Below are 20,914 nucleotides of genomic sequence, written 5' to 3' on the forward strand. Positions count from 1 at the left end.
CTTCACTTTATCCACATTCACGGGACGCAGGGAAGACCCGGATTTTTTGCCGGGCGTCCGATCAATCACTCGGGCGTGCCAGGGCTGGCCTGGCGTCCAGGCTACAGGGCAGTGCCTGAGCCGCCTCAGTGCTCTTGGCCCATCAAAGAGCAGCCCTGGAGCCCTGAGGCCCTGCACGGTGCAGCCAGCATCCACAGAGCAGCGCCCCTCCCCTGGAGGCTGGAGCCAAACAGCCGGGCTAGTCCGGAATGGGACTAGCGGAGAGGATCCATGGCGAGCACTGCTTTGCTTTGCCGGATGCGAAAAAAAATAATGTCCAACCCTCAATCAACCTCATATTTTTTTGCAATCACCCCCAAAAATTAATCCCACTCGCACAGGCTTGCAACTCCGCTTCCGCAGCCTCTTTCGCGGATCAGCCTCACCACCTGCCTTCCCCCCTCTGTGCACCAATCTCGACATTGGACACAGACTTGTTCCGGCTCCAAACCATCTCGTCGTATTACTTCTCAAGTTCTCGTCCAGTCGGCCGGCCCTGCAAGTCGTCGACTAATCCCACCTGCCTGCGCGCCGCGATAGTTCATCGTCGCGCGTGGCCAAAAAACCGCATTCCATCATGGGTATGAGCCTTCGCCGTCCACACCAGCAACGCCCTCGAAAACACTTCGATCGCCCCTGTCAGATTGTTCTGATCCCGCTAACATGCCTTTTCAATAGCTCCCAAAAAGAAGGAGGTCCAAAAGCTCTCCTATGGAGAATTCATGACCGATACCTGTCAGTAATCTCCCAAATCACCGAGTCTATTTCGAGGACCTTTCCCGAAAACCTTGCCTGACCGTCATCTCAACAATAACTGACCAAGCAACAGCTTTTGGAGGATCCTGGGCTGACGAGGTTGAGGATACCTATGGTACGTAATCTATGACCTGTCCTGCGATTGCTTCAGGAAGCACCGACTTGGCCTCGCTTTGTCTACCCTGGCCCTGTCCCCTGGATTTCATGCCACGCGGAAGCATCCCTAGGCTAACTTTATCAATTAGGATCCCAGCCCTTGCCTGCTCCCGAGCGTCGTGCTGCTCCAGGTGCCTGGGGTGATCGCGGTAAGTTGATCTTCGTCTCAGTTGGTGTTCACCCGGATGCTCATCATTTTTTAGGCTTCCACGTCCGCGACCCCGGCCCGCAGCAGCTTCCCGAGAAGGCGCCTTTCACCGCGCACTTGGGCAACCTGTCTTACGATGTGACCTCTGATGCCGTCAGCGAGTTCTTCGAGGGTTGCGATGTCATCAATGTCCGAATTGTGGAGGATCGCGAGCAGCAGCGCCCCAAGGGCTTCGGCTATGCCGAGTTTGCTGACGTCGAGGGCTTGAAGAAAGCACTGACTATGGATGGCGAGACCTTCCAGGGTCGAAACATTAGGATTCGCGTTGCTGATCCTCGTATGTCCTTCCCGCCTCTTTTCCTGCTAGGTCAGACTGCTCACAAGTAAACAGCCAAGGACCGCGAGGGTCGCACTGAGATGCGAGACATTGATTGGACACGACGTGGACCTCTTCCGGATCTCCCTAACCGCGGTGGTGACCGACGCGGCCCTGCCGACTTTGCCGATCGCCGACCCTCTCGTGATGCTCCCGCTGACGATGGACGAGTTCGTGACTTGGGCTCATGGGAGCGAAAGGGACCCCTGGCCCCTCTTCCCCAGCAGGAGCCTGCCCCTGGTTCTCGCGATGGCAGCCGGCCTCGCACCAACGAGGGCGGTCGCTCTGAGTCCTACCGCGGCGACAGAAGGGCTTCGCCGGCTGCCTGGGGCGAAGGCCGCCAGGAGGGTTCTCGTCCTCCTCGCCGCGAGTTCACCGAGCCGCGCCCTGAGCGTGTTCCTACCGCCGCCGAGCGGGACATGCAGTGGCGAACTAGCATGCGCCCTGATGCTCCCGTCAAGTCTCCTACCCAATCTCGCAGCGGAAGCGAGGCCCCTCCTTCTCCAGCTCCCGCCGCTGCTGTCCCTGCTTCGCGGCCCAAGCTGAACCTGGCCAAGCGAACCGTCTCGGGTGCGCCTGATGTCACCTCCCCAGCCCTGCCGTCTGCGACCGATTCCAAGGCCAGCCCCTTCGGTGCTGCGCGACCTATCGACTCTGCCGCAAGAGAGCGCGAGATTGAGGAGAAGCGACAGGCTGCTCTGAAGGAGAAGAAAGAAGCCGATGAGAAGGCCAAGGAGGAGCGCCGGCTAGCAAAGGAGGCTGCTGCTCAGCAAGCCGCTGAGAAACAAGAGGTCGAGGCGAGCAACGAGGAGGCTCAGCCCAAGGTTGCTGAGGAGGCTGCTCAGGAGCCCCCCAAGGAGGCAGAGGCCGCTGCCCCCGAGGGTCAGAACGGTGGTGATGGCGAGCAAAAGGCGCCCCTGCGCCCACGCGAACCCAAAGAGAATGTGCAGAACGCCAAGTCTCGTGCCACAGAGAGCGGCAACTGGCGCTCGGCCTCGGGCGACCAAAGGGGCGCTCGCGGTCCTATCCCCAGCGGCCCCCGCCGTGGCGGTGGTGCACCCCGTGGTCCCCGCGACGGACCCCGAGCACCTCGTGCCAACGGCAGCTCTGCCCCTGCTGGTCAGCAAGCCCCTGCCCAATCCTCGGCAGAGCCAGCTCAGAAGACGACCGATGAGGAAGGCTGGGAGACTGTCCCCAACAAGGGACGACGCAACCAACGCGGACGGGTTGCGTGAACTGTACAATATAACTCATCTCAGCGCGTGGCCAAGAGCCAGATCTCGGTGCAATAATCAGCGACAATACCTTCATCGGCGAAACCTCCCCGCGCACCCATTCGATTCTCGCCTTTCTCGTTAGCAAGACTGCTCCGCCAACCCCACACCCGAGGTTTGAGCCATGGGTACTAATGCCAGTCGGCAAGTCGATAGGCAGTCGGGCATATTTTGAGAGCAATACTACCTCTCGTCGAAGATTCTTTTGCGCTGGGCTCTCCACTTACCAACAACTCTCGCGTTTTCTCTCATTGTCACGACCTCCACGACGTGGTATGGATCTTCAACGATTTATGGGTTGCCGAACATCTCACGAGGTGATGCAGACATGGATTGATGGAATCATGAAGTCTAGGGGGGTGATTCACATACTTTGCCCACTTACTATTACTATAATAGGGGAAGGCAACTCTGGTAGCACAAAAAAGCTGCACCATTTTGAGAGATTCAGTTTCGTTACCTAAAAAGCATGATTTCTATCGGTCAATGGATGGAGCGTACTTTTACAATTCTCCTTGCAGGTTGCATTGTTTCTTGTGTGTATTCGTTGGCCTCGTAGGACTTTTTTTCACGTTTGGTCATCTGATGCCCAGGAACGAACACGGAGGGCATTTCTCAACCATTTTCGACCTTTGGGGCGTTTGTTCTCCTTGCAGATGGAAAAATAGACTTCTTTGTTGCCAGACCGTCTCTTATCCTGGGCATGGATCTTTTTGCGTGAACTATCTCCGGTGAATCCATAATTTGAGTATTGAGCACTACAGCTCGTAGCTGTGGCTCATGGCTGTGAAGGGCAGCTCTTCAGTAAACCTCATCACTCGGGCGTCGCGAAAAGACGTAGTCTGGTCAATCCGATGTTGTGTCCCTACCACACAGTGCTTTCCGAGGTCTATCTCTATGCTAGGTACCTTGCTCCATGAATCCCCAATTGTCCACAACCATTCGGTATGCCCAATCGTTGACCAATCCCCCTCAATGCTCTCCCTGTCCGAGCCCAACAACTCCAAATCACCTCTTGAGCGTCTTCTGCTTCTCCGCGTCGGTCGCGACGTTGCGGCCCTCGACCAGCAGGCCCTTGCGCCGGCGCACGCCGTCCATGTAACGCTTGGCGACGTTCTCCTTGTCGCCGAACTCGCCGAGGTCCTCGAGGTCGTCCTCGGTGAAGGGCACCCAGAAGGGGTCCTCGTCGAGGACCTCGAAGCCGGCGAAGATGAGCTGGGGCTGGGCGGCGCCGCTGGTGCGCTTGCGCATCTCGTCGGCGAAGCCGAAGGACTCGGCGGCGGGGACGAGGGAGAGGATGGTGAAGAAGGGGGTGCCCTCCTTCATGGCCTCGGAGAGGACGCGGCCGCGGCGGCGGGTGAGGACGTCGTAGACGCGGCCCAGGACTTCGGCTGTGGTTTAGGGATGTGTTAACAAGCCATGGTCATGCACAAAAGGCTTATGCGGCAGAGAGGTGTGGCCGAAGCTTGGGTGCGCTAGGGGGAGAGATACTTACTGCTGGCTTGGATCTCGCATGAGTACATGGCGAGCATCAGGCGCGGCGACCAGTCCAGGAAGCCCTTGTGTATCGACTGCTGCACTGTCTTGATGACCTCTCCGGTCAGACGGCCGAGCTTGTCTCGTGCGGATGCCGTCTCCTCCTCCGCAGTCGCGATCACTACATCCTCGATGATGACGGCGACGCCCTGTACTGGCTCGTTGCAAAGAGGTCCCTGCGCAGTTGCCAGCTGAAAGGCGTAGGTGATCTTGTCGGAGAAGTGCTTGGGGCTTAGGCTCTCGTCGCCTTGGGGGTTGGCGTTCTGTTCTCGCTCGGCCGTGGCGAAAGCCCTGGAGAGGCATCCGTCTTTTGTCGCGTCGATGAGCAAGTTCGGTCCTGTTCGCCTGGGGCCAAATGCCGAGATCTTGTCCACAAGACCCTTCCAAGCGTCCCGACCTTTGCCGTTTTCCAGCTCGGCCTGGAGCTGTCGCTGGAGCTCTTCCGGAGACAAGACCTTCGTCTCGGTCACTTCGGTGTCCTCTTCCACTCGCTCTTCGGCCGTCTGGGCAGTCTGTTCTTCCTCCGTGGCGGCCCCAATCTGTGCGTTTCTAGAGCTATAGAGCTTCTTGATGGCACCAGTGTGCTTCTGGAGGAAACTGGTGACCTCTGAGGGCAGCGGACGCACCCGAAGGGTGACGGTTATCTGCTTGGAACTGGTCACACCGATGACTGCGCCACGGCCGAGCTCCTTGTTGACGGGGGGCCTCATTTCTTCTGCGCGGACGATTGTCTCCCTGTAGGGCACGATTGGAGCGCCTGCCTGAATCTCACATCGCGCAAAACGCTCCCGCAGGTCCGTCAAGCACCTCTCGAGATGTAGTTCACCTGCCGTGAGCAGCACGTGCTCTCCGCTTGCGAACTGTTCGTATTCTGCACATGGATCGCTCTGCACCAGAAGGTGCAAGCCAGCAATCATCTTGTCGAGGTCTGCCGGATTCTCCGGCTCCAGTGCAACCCGAACGATGGGCCGGCCGCCCATGTTAGCCACACCGGCAAGGTTGCAGGCGCCCTCGAGCTGGCTGCACAGAGTCCCGGTCTTGAGGATACCAGAGGCGTCCAGTCCCCGTATGCCGAAAATGACGCCTGCTGGAACCGTAGGGAGGCTCTCCAGATTTCGACCCATGAGCATATAGAGTGCTGTGACCGTGACCTTCTTGGGCTCGGGGTTGTGGTGTGGCTGTGATGGGGAGAACTTGGGCGGTAGAACGTATATCTCGTCGCCTACCGAAATGGTCCCCGAGTATATGCGAGCAAACCCTATTAGGTGTTCTGGGTCGGCCTGCGATGCTTCGGGAACGGGCTCATCCTCTTCTTCATTGAGCGTCGTGTTCTCCAGGGCACTGCTAATGTTGACGATGACACTCTCGTTTCCTGTTCCTGTCGCAGCTTGTGCCTTGGCCGCCTCTGCTCGTTTCCTCCGTGCTAGTTCCCGTGCTTCTTCCGGGCTCAAGGGCCCGTTGCGTCGTTTGTTCTCAGGGAGCTCGCTCTCGGGTACCGAGACCATTTTACTGACATATGCAACCATAGGATCTGATTTTGACTGCTTGAAAGACACCATAGCATCTCGAACTTTGGCGTCAATGGACTCAGCCCCTGGAGATTCATCCAAAAGCTCAGGAAGTCGGTCTGCTTGCGCTTTTCGCGGCGAAGGGAGTGACTCGATCACCGACACCAGTAAAGCAGTCGACAACGGTACCCAGGATGAGAAGACTGTGGTCAATAGTAATCTTGGATCCCTGGAGCGCATGATATGCGGCGGTATCGTGATGTTTAGAGATTTTGTGATCTTCTCGAGCAGGACCGAGTCTCCCCTTCCACTGTCCCCGCCAATTGTTGCGTTGTACACTGCCCAGATCTGTTCGAGGACCAGCTGCACAAACATGGGCTTGAGATTCCGTCCTTTGAGGTGCTTTTGCCCTAGAACTTTCTTCGTCTTTGGATCGAGGTAGAAATTGCCCCATAAGACCTTCTCCATGACAGAGCGCTTGATTCCGAGCTTCTTCTCGTATAGTACCGCAAACTGCCTGACTGTGAAAGCCCAGCCGTCAATGGCGCTGCTAAAAATGACGTTGTTCTTCTCCGGTGCAAAATAGATGTCCTCGTCGTCGCGCTCTTCGAACTGCAGATCGCCCGCCTCACTCTGCTGGTCAACTATCTGAGCCTCTTTCGCCGCCGTGGCGGCAACGCGCTCCTCCATGCGCTCTCTCCAATTCAGATCTTCTTCCATTCGCTCGCCCTGAAAGAAGCTGCCCAGAACAGCGTTGACTTGTTCCAGGAGTTTGCTAATGTGGATGTAGGCTTCGTTAGGCGTCATCTTAAGCTCTGTGATGAGCCTGTCCATCTTGTTGATCACCAGAAGCGGCCGCAGCTTCTCAGTCCACGTCTGTCTCAGTACTGTCACCGTTTGACTGCACACACCCTCGACGGCATCCACAAGAACGACAGCACCGTCGCATAACCGCGAGGCGGTTGAGACTTCACTGCTGAAATCGATGTGTCCTGGAGAGTCAATGAGGTTGATCAAGTACTCCTTGGCTTCGGGGGCTGCCTCGGGGCTTGATCTCCTGAGCATGGAGAAGTATAACGAGATGGCTGAGGACTCCATGGTGATTCCTCGTAGCTGCTCGTCGGGTCTTGAATCGAGATACCGGATCTTGCCGGCCAGCTTTGGTGAGATAATGCCATTCGTGGCGATGAGGGCGTCCGTCAAAGACGTCTTGCCATGGTCCTTTTGCGACGTGTGAGACCAGATTTGCTTGGAAATGTAATGCCGGATGATTCACTTACAACATGGGCCAGGATACATATCTAGGACTGATTAGCACTGTGACTGTTAGGGGGGGGGGGCTGTTGGAGGAATACTCACGTTTCGAACATCATCGGCGTGCTGCTGGAGCTTGGCCAGCTGTTCTGGGCTGACGACAGGCATATTTGTTGCTTTCCTTGATCACAACAAAGTAGTGAGGGGTGACAGACTACAGTGAGGATTTCCTATTCTCACTGATAAAGGAATGGACAGGAGATATATCATCCCATATATCCTGGGTAGCCATCAAAGCTTTCTTGCCTGAGCTCGTTTGAGTTACTAACACCCCGCTGCAGGCATAAAATGTACCTCTTGAGCGGTTGAACCTCACTCATAGTGGGGCTTTCAGGTAGGTGTAGCGTGCACTGCGGGGTAGGTACTTCAGGTCTTGGCCCAGCCTGAGTCATCAGACATGTACAAGTACACAGCCAGCCGCAAGGTCGTCAAGATGATTCATTCTGATCAACAAAGAATTCTCGCCGCGAAGAAATAACAGAACCTTGATTACATTGACCTTTACTGCATCTGATATACAGTACAGGGAGGCATTGCAGTGTCTTCTTTTTTTTGAAGAATTTCCTTCTTCAATTTTCGACTGATGCAATTATCGGGGGGTGGGGCCGCATGCATTTATCGGGTCTCACAACCCTAACTCAGTCGTGGCGCGGTTTCGCTAAAAAAAATTACGGTTGCTTGTGGATAACCTCACCTTTTAACCCCTCGATCTCGCACCCCTCCACCACACCCTTCACGGCCGACCGGATTGGGTACGATTTCGTTGCAACAGCTCGGTAGTGGTATCAGGCAATCCAACATGAGCGCTTTCCAGAACGGCGTCACGCCGGTGCGGGCCATGAACGACGACAGCGATGTCGAGGAGGAGGCCCTTGTCGCCGAGTACAAGGAGCAGGTTCAGTACGATGACGGAGAGGAGCTGGAGCAGGTCTCTTCTCTGACGATGGCCCAACAAGCCGACGATATCCAGTCTCGGCTCGTAGCTGCTGCCCAACCCCTCGACTTCTCCGCGCCTCTCGAGGTCAAGTTCCAGAGCTATGATTCCTACTGCAGCTTGTTCCACTTTATTCTCAACTCGGAGGGACCTGTCGACTTGGAGCCGCCTTCGGTGAGTCTTGGAGAGGGATCGAAAGGATGGATGGAAACGCAATATGCTAATCCGAGACCTGCGATAGTACTACTGGGCCTGGGACGTCATCGATGAGTTCATCTACCAGTTCAACTCTTTCTCATCCTACCGAATGCGCATTGCGAGGCAAGCGAACAATGAGGAGGAGATGCAGATTCTACGAGAGAACCCCAACACCTGGGGCTGCTACAGCGTCCTGAACGTTCTCTACTCCCTGATCCAGCGATCGCAGATCACCGAACAACTTGCGGCGATGAAGCGCAACGAGGATCCCATGTCCGTGGCCGGAGAGTACGGCTCCAAGAACCTGTACCGCATGCTCGGCTACTTCTCCATCATCGGTCTTCTCCGGGTCCACACTCTGCTTGGAGACTTCAGCTTGGCTCTGAAGACGCTCGACGACATCGAGCTGAACAAGAAGGCCATGTTTGCCAGGGTTATGGCCGCCCACTTCACCACGTACTACTACGTGGGATTCTCCTACATGATGATGCGCCGCTATGCCGATGCCATCCGCATGTTCAGCCACATCCTGGTCTATGTTTCCAGGACAAAGAACTTCAACAAGAACGCCCAGTACGACTCCATCACCAAGAAGAACGACCAGATGTATGCCCTGATCGCCATCTGCGTCGCCTTCCACCCCACGCGTCTCGATGACACGATCCACACGCAGATCCGGGAGAAGTACGGCGAGCAGCTCCTCAAGCTGCAGCGCGGCGGCCCCGAGTCGCTGCCCGTCTTTGAGGAGCTCTTCAGGGCTGCGTGCCCCAAGTTCATCTCCCCCGTGCCCCCAGACTTCGACCACCCGGAGGCCAACGTCGACCCCGTCGAGCACCATCTGTCCATCTTCATGGACGAGGTCAAGACCAACATGTGGAACCCGACCGTCAAGTCGTACCTGCGCCTGTACACCACCATGGATCTCAAGAAGCTCGCTGGTTTCCTCGAGGTCAAGCCGGAGGAGCTTCGGTCATTCCTGATGGTCACCAAGCAGCACACCAAGCAGCTGAGGTGGACCGACAACGGCCTGCTCGACGGCGAATGGGTCAACGTCAGCGACCTCGACTACGCTATGCAAGGTGTAAGTTTGTTGTGTCCCTACATCGGCCCACCCTGAGCCCACCCTAGGTCATATCAAGCTTTTCGTGTGACATTTTACTGACGGCAGCCTGCAGGACCTGATTCACATTTCCGAAGCAAAGGTGGGACGGAAGCTGGTTGATTGGTACCTCCGGAACCTCTCTCGGACCTACGCCTAGGGGAAGTAAGAAGGGAGCCAGAAATTGCATCATCCCACACCCACATGCTTTGCTTGTTCTGTTAGTCATAGTGCAATCTGGGACGGTAATGGTTACGCAAAAGCTCTTTGTCAGCTGCATTGCATAGGCGTCGCGGTGTTACCAGTATGGAAAACTCGGATGGGGGACGGGCTGGTGATTTGGCAAATAGGTAGATCTGCGAGGGACGAGATAAGGGTCCGCGAAATGAGCGGTCTCGCTCGAATGCCAGGACCCGTCCACTCATATTCACGAAAAGTTGCAACATGCTCAACTTCCATCAATTTGGTTGGCCCTCAGGAAACCGGTCAAAGCTGACTCTTATCTCGTGCGGTGAAGGAGAATCATCCCTGGGCGTGCGCCCGAGCTTAGTTGGTACGGAGTTCTCGGCTTCAGACTGGTTCCCAATTTTTTGACGCACCAACCTGGGCAATGTTCTGGGGTCAGACGGGCGGCTGGCAAGCTGGATGCTCCCGCCCGGTTGGGGCATGGGACTAGCTTTTACCTACCTAGGTAACTGCTAGTGATCAACAGCCGGGCGCTAGCTCCCGCTCGCTGACTGCCCAGGTGTTGACAGGAAGCGGTGAGGTCCAGGGCCAAGGTTGATCTACCGAGGCGTGATGACCTGGCATGTCATGCCTAAAGACAACAATACACTCGTAACAGTGCACACTGGTCACCCCCTCTGTTGGAATCGCTCATGGTGTGCGTACATATAATATCTATTAGGTACTGAAGCCGCTGGACTTGTGGCGGGATTAGATACCTAGTCGGGTCCGGGGCCGGGGCCGGATCACAGAGGCTGGCCTGTCAGTCTCTGCATCCAAAAGAACAACGAACAACATGGCAGATAGCGAGATGCCGTTGGGATCTGCCCACCATCACCGCAGGACAGGCCCTTGGCTTGGTACTACGTCTCAGCGCGGAGGGGCATGTTACCATGAGAAGCTGCGCCAGAGCTGTCGGAGGGAGCCATGTCAACCCAGTCAGATCAATCCGGCGAGGCTGCATGCTGCAAGCCCGACGACTAGCTGCATGATGCCGTGCGATCCTACTATCTGTATCTTGCGTACCTGTGGGTGCTGCTGCTGCCGCAGCTCGAGCAAGGTAGGTAGGGAAGAGGTGTGAGATGATGGGCGCGCGCCGGAGGCCCTGTTACACTGCTGCTACCGCCCTCTGTCCTCCCGGGTGGACAGCCATGTACGCATGTACGCATGGCGTGTCCGGGGACACTCCCGCACATCCCATGTCCAGATGGCTGTTACGGAGTTTCTTGGATAGGTATCCCGCCATGCGACGATGATTGCGTGAAAGCAGGAAACGAAAACACCGTATGGCGGGAGCTAAAAGGAGCTGTAGCAGGGATACGCCCAGGACAGAACCCTCCCCTCCCCTTCCGCTCGCTCATCATTCTCGGGGCATCTGTCATCACCGACCGATCGGCAATCAGCCATCAATGGCACCCTCCTTGCCAACCTGGTCAGGGCCACTTAGTCACGGCAGCTTGCGGGAGCTTGCGGCGACGTGTCTTTGAGTGTGGAGGGGTAGCTCTTGGTGGGCGGATTGCGGAAGGCGATGCCTCACAGACTGGTATCCGCTTTGCAAGCAGTGGACCTCTTGGGAATCTTTTGTTTTCGTTCTTTTTTCGAGCTTTTATGTACGGAGTACTCCGTAATTACCATGTAGTGTGATTCGATGGCGCGTACAGATAGGACAGGGCCCGCCCAGGGTGCGGATATGCGCAAGCAGCCTTCCGGGCAACCCTACCGTGATAGTGGCGGCCCCGTTGTGTCATGAAGTAGAAGCTCCGAAAGATGAGTCGACGGCGAGAGGCGCGACAAACAATCAGGCCAGCGAGCGGCTCGTCGTCCCTCCTGACAAGTACATTAGTTTACCCCTCCCTTCCTACGGTTAAGGAGCGTGCCTACCAGCGCCCTACCTACTTCACACAATCAGGGAGGCCTCATGGGCGCACGCCAAGATGCCAAGAAGCCAAGAAACGCTGGTGACATAGGACTGCCATGCTTGCAGCGCGTGTGAGAGAAATGGAGGATGAGAGGACAGAGGAACCCCGATGGCGTGGCTCCCAGCCGTGTCAGCCAGAGAGACAAGAGACAGGAAAAAGCTTGGCCGGCAAAGCGGAATGGCAAAGGTGATTTTCGTTACGCATCTCCATGTGTCTTGTCGTCACCTCCAATACCGCTGTTGATGCTGTTGCTTGCTCGCACTCGTCCGTCGCCCACACCATGGCCATGTGAATGGACCAAGATTGCAGAGCTAAAAAGGTGGCCCGCTTGCCGTCTGATCTTGGCATTCATCTACCTGGGCTGGCTCGCGCATCTGAGCTCCCTCATTCTTATCCCTGCCAGGCTTTTTATATGTTTCGTCGTCCTTTGCCTCGCTCCCCTAAAAAAATGCGACCTTGTAGGGTTTTACTTCACGTCTCTCCTCCGCGCCTCCCTCGCTGAGCGCTCAAGCTGCCTGGTCCCTGCCCGGCGTGAACCCTATTGACCATCTGTTATATGCCCTACATACTCCTCCGTACAGTACTTTTATATACCGTGCCCCCCAGACCATTAAATCTCAACCGAGATTATCGGACCATTCCCATCTGATTAGCTCCTACCGTGGCCAATTTTGCACGTGGGAGCAACCTGATAAGAGAGAGCTTGGATCGGCTTCTGCCTGAGACTGATGTCACTCTGGTGATTCAATCTCTGTCTGTTGGCCAAGCAAATCGATCACACGTTCACCTCTTATCATCTCGAGAGCACTGTTCATTCTTTCTTCACCGTCAACTGCGATCGATTGTTATCCATTCCAGAGCATTCGGAGCTGCGACTTCTTTGTGCAAGGTGCAGACCTACAAGACCACATTTGACTCGGGGTGGCCGAGCTTAGATCTCAACGCCAAGGTTCCTAGCTTGCCTGGTTTCGCATTCAGACCAACCTGTTCCCTCGGTCGCGGCTCGAACGGCTCTCGACCTCTTTTCCTTCTTTCCTCGCCAAGCTCGATGCTTGATCCCACGATAACACCTCTGCCAGCCGCTTCGTGAGGTTCCTTGAGCACTGGCACAGTTGTCCAAACAAGCCTCCCACAACCAAATCGCACCCACCACGCGCGCCGTACTATGACTGCGCCATCACCTTCTCCGAGTCAATCTACTGTTGTTGCTCCTGATAGCCCAGACTCCGATGTATCACCCGGAACTCTAGTCCCACCCAAGACGCACAAGATCAAGACCGACGGTTCTGGCGATTACTTTTCCGTTAAAAGCGGCGATACCACACCGACTGCCAAGGCTGCATTGAGTCCGGTCAAGGAGATCAGAGAAGAGAGCAGACGGAGCTCGGTTACAACGTCTAGCAGTAAGACCTCGACTATTGTCAGCCCCGACGAACAGAAAGATCCCACCGTGTCCCCGGGAAGCGAGGTCGATCTCAGCGGGAGAGACTCGAGAAAATCGTCTGTCAGCTTCCGTCCACCTGTCACGCCAGGGCTTCCTCAAGGCCACCAGCGCAACAAGAGGTTCAGCTCGCCAAAGCCGCACCGGTAAGTCGTTGATTTTTTCCTTTCTTTCCTTTGTCCCCTCTCCTCGGCTTTTCTTTGTCACGAGAAAACCCTCCCTGAGTTGCCGCCGATCCGCTTTTGAGAGCCGAACGTGCCAAATACCTTTGCACTTGGTCCATTCAGGAGCCTCGAAGTCGGGGACCAACTCAAATGGCTGGGTCCAGACCTAGGGAAACCCGACTTGCTGCACGGCGGGCCGTCTCGCTCGCTTTAGGCGGTTATTTCTCCAGTCCCTCCACCCTGAATCCCTACCCCAGCTCCTACTAGCTTCCTCATTAGGGGGAATCCAGTGAGGTAGCGCCATCATGACAAGCACACACATGCCTGCCTACACACGCACAGCAACACACACCACACCACACGCAGTTTCACTGCCGACAGGGTAGTCGTCTTTGGCGGCCTCAAGTCGTAGCGGTACCTGCTACCTAGCAGTGCGGGGGAGCATCGACAACCCTCGTATCACATTGTGCGGGACACAATGGCGTTCGGAAGCATCGACGTTTGACTTGGCCAGTTGAAGACGAACGATCGGGTGTGTCTCTTTTCAGGCCCAGCGATTCGTTCCTGTCACTCCACTTGGCCCAAACCCACAGATGTTTTGCACTCACTGCCCGTCATCACTGTCACTCTTGGCTCCTCCGGCTGTGCAATCGTGTTGGCCTTCCTTGGGGCATTCCGATGAACCACCAGCCTTCCGGTCCAAGCCCAGAACCCCACCTCAACCCCACTGGACTAAGCACCAAAGAACACACAGCAACAGCAATCGTCAGGTGCTGGACCGGTCGAGTCGGGCGATTGACTCTGGCACTAGACGCTGTTAGTGTCCATTCTGCTCCCGCTTGTGTCGTCGTGAGCTCCTCGCCTTGTCGCAAGCGTCTTGTCCTTGGCCGCACCGCCTCGCGCCTCGATCCATCTTTTGCCCCTCCTGCCCTTGCCATTGCCCGCACTTGCCGTTGCGGTTCCTGTCACGCTCGCTCCCGCTCTTGATTTCGAGCCTCTCTTCCCCTTTCCACAGAATCCTCCCCCGCGAGCGTCATATGGACCTCCCGCGCAGCGAACCAATATTGTACATTGTCTTATGGCGACGCTAACCGAGGCATCGGCCTCCCCTGCGCCTAGGTTTCGCAAACATGTTGCTTTTGACAACATCCCCGTCGGCGAGCCGTCCAAGAACAACACCCTCGGATACACCCTGAGCATCAGCCATCATGGCTACCATCCTCGAAGGCGGTCCCGCACCGTCATGGTCGGCGTCGACTCGCACAACTACTCGGATTTTGCGCTACAATGGCTCCTAGAGGAGTACGCAGAGGATGGCGACGAGATCATATGTGTTCACGTCAGCGACAAGGACGCCCGATCGATGGACGAGCGCCAGTACAAGGCCCGGGCCGATGAGATGGTAGAGAACATCAAGAAGAAGATCCCTCAGCATCGCGCAGTGAGCGTCAAGCTGGAGTTTGCGGTTGGGAAGTTGCATTCTACCTTTCAGAAATTGGTACGTTTCTTGACATTGGGACATCCTCCCAATTGACATAGCCCGCCCTTGATGGCACTGACGGACTGTTGTACTGATCGGACAATTTTTTTTTCGGGCAGATCCAGGTGTATCAGCCATCAATGCTTGTTGTTGGGACTAGAGGGCGGTCACTTGGTGGCTTCCAAGGTTTGGTCAACACCAACTCCTTCTCCAAGTACTGTCTGCAGTACTCACCAATCCCCACCGTGGTGGTACGCGATTCTGCAAAGCGCCAAAAGAAGAAGGACAAACGAGCGCAGGACCCGAGTCGGCAGAGTTACGTCTCCATGCTCAGTGCAACCAAGGGCCGCCACGAGGCAGATAGCGACAACAGCAGCTTGTACGACATGGAAGCCCGTCTGTCGCCCGATGAAGAGGCGCACAGGGTCGCGGCAGCGATTGGACTGCCGGCTGCTTTCGACCCGACGCTCAAACCGATTGATATACAGTCGGTTCTACGACACAGACATTCGACTTCGCCAATTCCGGACATAGATGCGGTGCCTGAACCCCCCGCCGCACAGGCTGAGCGGCCTCCGTCCCCCGTTGGACCGGTCCTGGCGCCTACAAACGACAGCGAAGACGACGATAGCGACGACGACGCCGAATTTGAAGTCGCTACAACCGAGCGGGCCAGGGCCAAGTCTCAGCAAGAGGAGAAGCAGCAGAAGGAACGGCTGCACCAGATGGAAGTTGGCGAGGCGGCTGCTCTCAAGTCGAGCGCCAATGTGTCGTCGGATGACGACGAGGTATGAGATGGGTGAGGGAGGCAGCACGATTTGGAATGTTGCGCCGCCGTCCCTCGCCACGCTGCTGCTCCTCCTTCCAGGGAGTATCCCTTTATTCTGTGCCGTCAGGGTCTTCTAGGCTGAGTTGGGCTGTGGGAGAATCAGAGCGTTTGAGATGAGGCGGCGTGCGACAGGGTGTCGGAGCACATCGTCAAGCTTCCCAAGAAATAGGGATCCGGTGCCCTTTTCGGGCCTACCGAGGCAAGATGGAACATTGGAGCGGTACACACAACTTTACGTAGTACCCGGCGTCTGTGGCGTAGGATCTGGTCATTGGGGGTTTGCTTTCCTGTCATGTCCAAGCAGTACATGAGCAGCAGTGCGACAAATAGGTGCAACAGTAAATCAATACAAATTGCAACAGCACGAGCACGACTCCAAACATCACAGGATGGGACACTCTTACACAGTCGAGACATGTCTGACAGGGTGGGTACCTATGAAAGTACCTAGATCACATGATGTTGACGGGCACTGAGGGCCCACTCTGTACCTGAAATGATGCCCAGTCCACCCCGTCACAGTTCAGTACATTCTTACGTACCACACTACTAACAGCCGGTTTGATCTGTCAATCCACCACCGCTGGACATCGTTGTTTCTGGCAATGAATCTCACAACGCACATGCTGCCAGACTGCTGTTCGCCCGCTCTCTCCCAAATGGACAGATAGAACGCCAGCAGAGCCATGTGATGGTATGCTTCGAACGAGTGTCGCTCGCCGAATTCCTTTACATCCAGAACAATCATCCGATAGGTAAACAGCACTCCGCGGCTCATTCCAATGCGATTTCGCCATGGTTGCGACGAGGACGCTTGCGCGGCCAGCCCTCCAGGCACCATGATGTCGACACTCTTCTCCCTGTCGCCCTTTGTGGCGTCCTTCGCGATCGCCTTCGTCGTAGCTTCGAGGAAGGTCTTTCCCAAGCTGTCTCGCGTACAAGACTCTCGGGACGGCGAGGACCACTACCTCCCCTCGTCGGCACCACCCTCTCTACAGCAAGCCCACGCCGAGCATGGCGCACACTCCCTACGCAGGAAGTTCGCGTCTTTTACTTTTGCGACCACGATCGGGCTGGCGACGGTGCTGGGGGAACTGATCCTGGCGGAAATCTCGGACCTTGTGAACCCCGCTGCTCGAACAACGGCGCTGCGCTTTACGGTCCCGACGTTACTATTCTTTCTCATAGTTCTGATTCCCTTCCTCGAGCTGCAGTCTATAGTAGCCGGGACGGGATGGTCTTTCCAACGGACGGCAAAGGGGAGGATCCCGAGGGTGGCTTGGATGCTCCAGATGACGGCCTTTGCAGGGTGGCTATTTGTGTTCTGGTCCCTGGGACGCGCGGTGCCGGGTGCCAACGAGAGCTACATGTATGCCAGGGACTCGCGGGAAGATTTCGACAGCACAGGCATATCTATGGCCACTCGGGAAGGCTCTGCGGGAGTCTCCATGAATTTGGACATGACGGATCTGACCGAAGATGGCGGGCGGGGGCTGGCGCGCGCTTGCCTTGAGCGGATCGGCATCGTTGGCATCTCTCTCATGGCGCTCTTGTCGGGGTTTGCGAGTGTATCCTCACCTTGGCATCTCTTCGCGGACAATCTGTCGTCCAAGCGGCGGCCGGTCACCGATGCCGATATCGCGAGGAAGCAGTCTGGGCTGGACGCAACGAGGGAGATGCTCCTGACGAAACGGCACCGGCTACGCTCTCTACAGCGAAAAGCAGCTGCCATGGCGGAGGCTTCCGGGGCCTCCTCGGCTGGCCTGATGGGCAAGCTCGTCGGGTCAATCAAGAACATGGGTGGGGGTGGCGACACGGCCGAGATCAAGATGCTGCAGATGGAGATCAACGGGCTCGAGTCCATGGAGGCGAGCCTGACGTCCTCGCTGTCCGTCTTGCAGAACAGACAGGCGGCGGACGTCCGAGCGGGAACGGCTCTGGGCAAACTGTTTACCATCCCGACCTACGTCTTCAGCCTGTACTGCGTGTACCGCATCGCGGCCACCACGCTGACGACCCTGCGGCGGCTCTACTACCCGGGCTCGTCGTTCTCGTCCTCGGACCCGATCAACCGCTTCCTCGGGCTGCTCGCCAAGCACTGGGACCCGAAGCTGGACCAGATGGCGTGGGCGCGCCAGATCTCCTTCCTGCTCTCGGGCGTGATCCTGGCGGCGTCGGCCAACTCGGTGCTGCAGACCTTGCACCTCTTCGCCAAGTGGCTGCCGGGCCTGCTGCGCCAGGCGCAGGCCAACCTGGCGCTGCTCGTGGGCCAGATCGCGGCCACCTACGTCATCAGCGCGGCGCTGCTGCTGCGCGGCAACCTGCCGCGCGAGGTGGGCAGCACCATCAGCGACGCGCTGGAGAGCGCTCTGGAGCCGGGCTTCGTGGACAGGTGGTTCGAGGGCTGGTTCCTGGTGGCGAGCGCCGCGACGGCCGCCGGCATTTGGGTCGGGCGCAAGGTTGGCGGTGGCGGTGGCGGAGTCGGGGACGGGATGTCGATGTGGGATGAGTGGGACGACCTCGGCGGGGAGGAGATGGGGCAGAAGAGGTCGTGATTGCTGAACTCACAGCAATGCTGTGAGTGAGACTTACATACATGCATACATACATGCATACATAATCACAAGTACTAGCGACGATACGTTTGCTGCTGGGAGTACTAGGGATTGGAAACACACCGGGCAGGCAGGCGTATTGGTTAGATGGGGCAAACATGACAGGCTTCTTTTGATAACTAGACTACAATCTGCAAGTAGCAACTGCAGTAGAGCGCTATCAGCGTTGTGTGACGAAGAGACTTTGTTGATTTGGATACATCTTCACGACGATCTGTTTCTGCTGCGCTATGGTCCGGATTGTCATGAGCCACAGACGTCGTGCTTTTTGCTCCGGCTTCGACCTCGACGGCTACTCGACCAAGTTAGTGCCCGAGATATGCGGAGCTTCTATTTTGGGGGCGCTTTTTGCGGCGGCCAATGGCGCCGAGTCTGCTGTCTGAGCTAACAGCCACCAGTCATCCAGGGGCTCTTACAGCAACTAGACTACTACCCAAACTCCTCAAACGAGACGAATGTTTCATGTTTCACGACCGCAAACCCCCCCCCAGTGCTATCCATCCAGTCGCCTTGTCCAGTGCTTTTGGGTGTTTCCGCCAAAAGCCCGGCCCCCCCCTCCCCTCAGCGGCGACATATTGTGCCAATGCGATTGGCCTCTGACCTCTCCTGAGGCGTACGAGTTGGCGTGAAACATCCGACCAGTAGGTAAGGGGGAGGAGGGGGGCCAGAGAGCCGTGAGGAGCAGAGGAAACATGCTCTCTCAAGCCCGTGGTGGCTCTGTTGGTTGTGCTTTGCAGAAAGCTGGATCATCACTGCGCGCGCATGAGTGTTGGCTGGTCTGGCTGGATGGTCCGGACCAAAGCCTGCCCGCCTGCCTGCCTGTCTGCCTCCAACACTCCGCCTCCTCTCCCCGCTGAGGTTAGTCTATTCCAATCACGGCCACTTCTTGGCTCCTCTCTGGTGCTCCAGAACGGGTGTCGCTTGGACGCATTGAACACGCCGGCGGTTCTGTCAAGCTACCAGACCTCGACGCACTCTGTCTCGTTCAGGGCTGAGACTGCGCTCGTACCAGCCAGAGCGCCGCGGCTCGGTTCGTCGTCCTCGATCCGGCAAAGCCGGAAGGGGAACGCACAATGAATGGCTTGCCGATCCTCGAGGATGGCCTGGTTACGGGGGCCATTCGAGGCAGGTGGACGACAGGGCAGATAGGTAAGTAACTAGCTGGATGGACTGTCATCGATGATGTTACCAGTGGCCAACGAGTTGTACAAAGTGCGTCAAGTGCGTGCAGGCCAGGACCCAAAAGTGTATGTACATCGTACATGGTAGAGTGCTGCACAGCAGGGGGGGCACCGGCCGGGGTGGTGGTGAACGGACTGCCTTGCATCCAAGGATGCGGTTGTCGAGGGGGGCGACGGGGTGTCGGTCCCTCATCACTTCCTATTCTGGAATAAGAGGGTTCTATTCTCAGGTGCTGCCGCCTCTTTTGTCCTTCACCATCAGCTTACATCTCGTCAACGCCCGCCGCCCCCCCTTCTCTTCATCTGCCTCTCTTTTTCCCTTTTCCTTTCTCCTCATTCGATTCTCAATTCTTCCGCCTGGACGGATCGACGCCCTTTTCTTCTTTTTCTCTTCTGTCCGCCGCAGGTTCAGGCAAAAGTCACTTTAGGATCTGCTCTCTTCCCTTTTCCCCCTTCGCCATTGCGCAGCCTGAGACGTGGAGCGTTTCGGATTCCCGCGATCTGCTCGCTGTCCGACCACACAACGGCCCTCCAGGTCGCCCAGAGCCCGACCGCGAACGTGTCCACCTCTTGAGCAGTGCGTTCCTGGGATTCTTTGAACATCTTACTGAGCGCCGTCCGATCCTGCGAAAACCGGGCAGGTGCATCACATCACCACCTGCTGGTGGCAAGGACGATCCTTTTCCTTTCCCCTTACCATCCAGGCGAACCCAGACAGACAGAGATAGAGACAGAGACAGGTCAATTTTCTGTCCTGCTTCTGCTCCCACAAAAGACGATTCCCCGCCGCTCAATAGCGAGTCGACACGACCCTTTTTTCTCCAGTCACTCGTTTGTCTATCACGTATCAATTCCACATAGCCATGGCTCGGCGACGCAGGTCACCAGGACTGCAGTCCTCTCTGGGCTGCCTCCTCTTGTTGGCCTCGACAGCATCAGCGCTATCGCTGTCTAACTTCCAGCTCATTGCGTCCTCCTCGGTACCGCTTGGCTGTATATTGGCCTACAACCAACCCCTCGAGGAGTGCTCCGCGTCCGACTTTGCGGGTGGAAATCAGTGCTCCAGGAGCTGCCAGAGGAGTATCCTCAAGACTCAGCGCACATTGCAGGGCGTCTGTGTCGATGTCAGCGCCCCGACGAATACGGTCTTGGGACAGGCGCTTAAGGGAAACCTGCTCAACGTACTCTGCGGTGGCAATGGGGACGAGTCGAACCCCAAGCCAGGCCGCCCATCGGCTACCTCTACAGTCGCTGCGCCCCCGTCTTCCACTGCATCCAATGGCGGAAGGACCAGGTCGACGTCGGCCTCTTCGAGCTCGCAAGCAGATGCCATCTCGTCCACAATTGACATATCCTCTTCCACCACAACGCTATCACAGCCCTCGCAGAGCAGTCCCGCACCAGCCCAGACGACTTCGCCATCACCTCAACGGCCAACGGATACTACCGGTGCGCAGCAGACCAGGAGACCGTCACCATCACAACCCAGGCCGAACAGGGAAACGTCGGGAAGCAGCCCCTTTGAGGCGGCTGCCCAGACGGATGCCGCGCCAGAACTCACAGTACATTGGAGACAGGCAGTGTTCATGGCTCTATCAGTAGGAATTCTACTGGCAAGGTAGTGCGGTTTCTAGTGTTGGGCTGGGAAAGGCGACTCGCAATCGCCGTTGTATCAACAAGTTCTGGCGTTGACGAAGAAGGGCAAGGCGGTAATGTTTGAAG

At 56.8% G+C, this 20,914-nt stretch overlaps 6 protein-coding genes across 6 annotated transcripts; 5 read left to right on the forward strand and 1 right to left on the reverse strand.

Moving 5' to 3' along the window:
- Positions 1–616: 616 nt before the first annotated feature.
- E0L32_009328 (uncharacterized protein) lies at positions 617–2,710 on the forward strand (the record flags this gene model as incomplete). The annotated part of the gene is made up of 6 exons (XM_031144281.1): positions 617–620; positions 718–774; positions 869–910; positions 1,041–1,100; positions 1,155–1,436; positions 1,491–2,710. The coding sequence occupies 6 exons, from the start codon at positions 617–619 to the stop codon at positions 2,708–2,710; spliced, it is 1,665 nt and encodes a 554-aa protein (XP_030991151.1).
- Positions 2,711–3,757: 1,047 nt separating this feature from the next.
- On the reverse strand, positions 3,758–7,427 carry E0L32_009329 (uncharacterized protein; the record flags this gene model as incomplete). The annotated part of the gene is made up of 5 exons (XM_031144282.1): positions 3,758–4,140; positions 4,245–7,014; positions 7,074–7,094; positions 7,153–7,228; positions 7,402–7,427. The coding sequence occupies 5 exons, from the start codon at positions 7,425–7,427 to the stop codon at positions 3,758–3,760; spliced, it is 3,276 nt and encodes a 1,091-aa protein (XP_030991152.1).
- Positions 7,428–7,906: 479 nt separating this feature from the next.
- On the forward strand, positions 7,907–9,498 carry E0L32_009330 (uncharacterized protein; the record flags this gene model as incomplete). The annotated part of the gene is made up of 3 exons (XM_031144283.1): positions 7,907–8,215; positions 8,283–9,320; positions 9,415–9,498. The coding sequence occupies 3 exons, from the start codon at positions 7,907–7,909 to the stop codon at positions 9,496–9,498; spliced, it is 1,431 nt and encodes a 476-aa protein (XP_030991153.1).
- Positions 9,499–12,647: 3,149 nt separating this feature from the next.
- E0L32_009331 (uncharacterized protein) lies at positions 12,648–15,361 on the forward strand (the record flags this gene model as incomplete). Its single annotated transcript, XM_031144284.1, has 3 exons — positions 12,648–13,069; positions 13,961–14,585; positions 14,687–15,361. 3 exons carry the CDS (start codon positions 12,648–12,650, stop codon positions 15,359–15,361), a joined length of 1,722 nt encoding a protein of 573 aa, XP_030991154.1.
- An 874-nt stretch (positions 15,362–16,235) lies between these two features.
- E0L32_009332 (uncharacterized protein) lies at positions 16,236–17,951 on the forward strand (the record flags this gene model as incomplete). The annotated part of the gene is made up of 1 exon (XM_031144285.1): positions 16,236–17,951. One exon carries the CDS (start codon positions 16,236–16,238, stop codon positions 17,949–17,951), a length of 1,716 nt encoding a protein of 571 aa, XP_030991155.1.
- A 2,104-nt stretch (positions 17,952–20,055) lies between these two features.
- Positions 20,056–20,814, forward strand: E0L32_009333 (uncharacterized protein; the record flags this gene model as incomplete). The annotated part of the gene is made up of 1 exon (XM_031144286.1): positions 20,056–20,814. One exon carries the CDS (start codon positions 20,056–20,058, stop codon positions 20,812–20,814), a length of 759 nt encoding a protein of 252 aa, XP_030991156.1.
- Between the last annotated feature and the right edge of the window lie 100 nt (positions 20,815–20,914).

Source organism: Thyridium curvatum, assembly GCF_004353045.1.
Source record: "Thyridium curvatum strain D216 chromosome Unknown NODE_67_length_248306_cov_82.505095, whole genome shotgun sequence".
In the NCBI taxonomy this organism is placed as follows: Eukaryota; Fungi; Ascomycota; class Sordariomycetes; order Thyridiales; family Thyridiaceae; genus Thyridium; species Thyridium curvatum.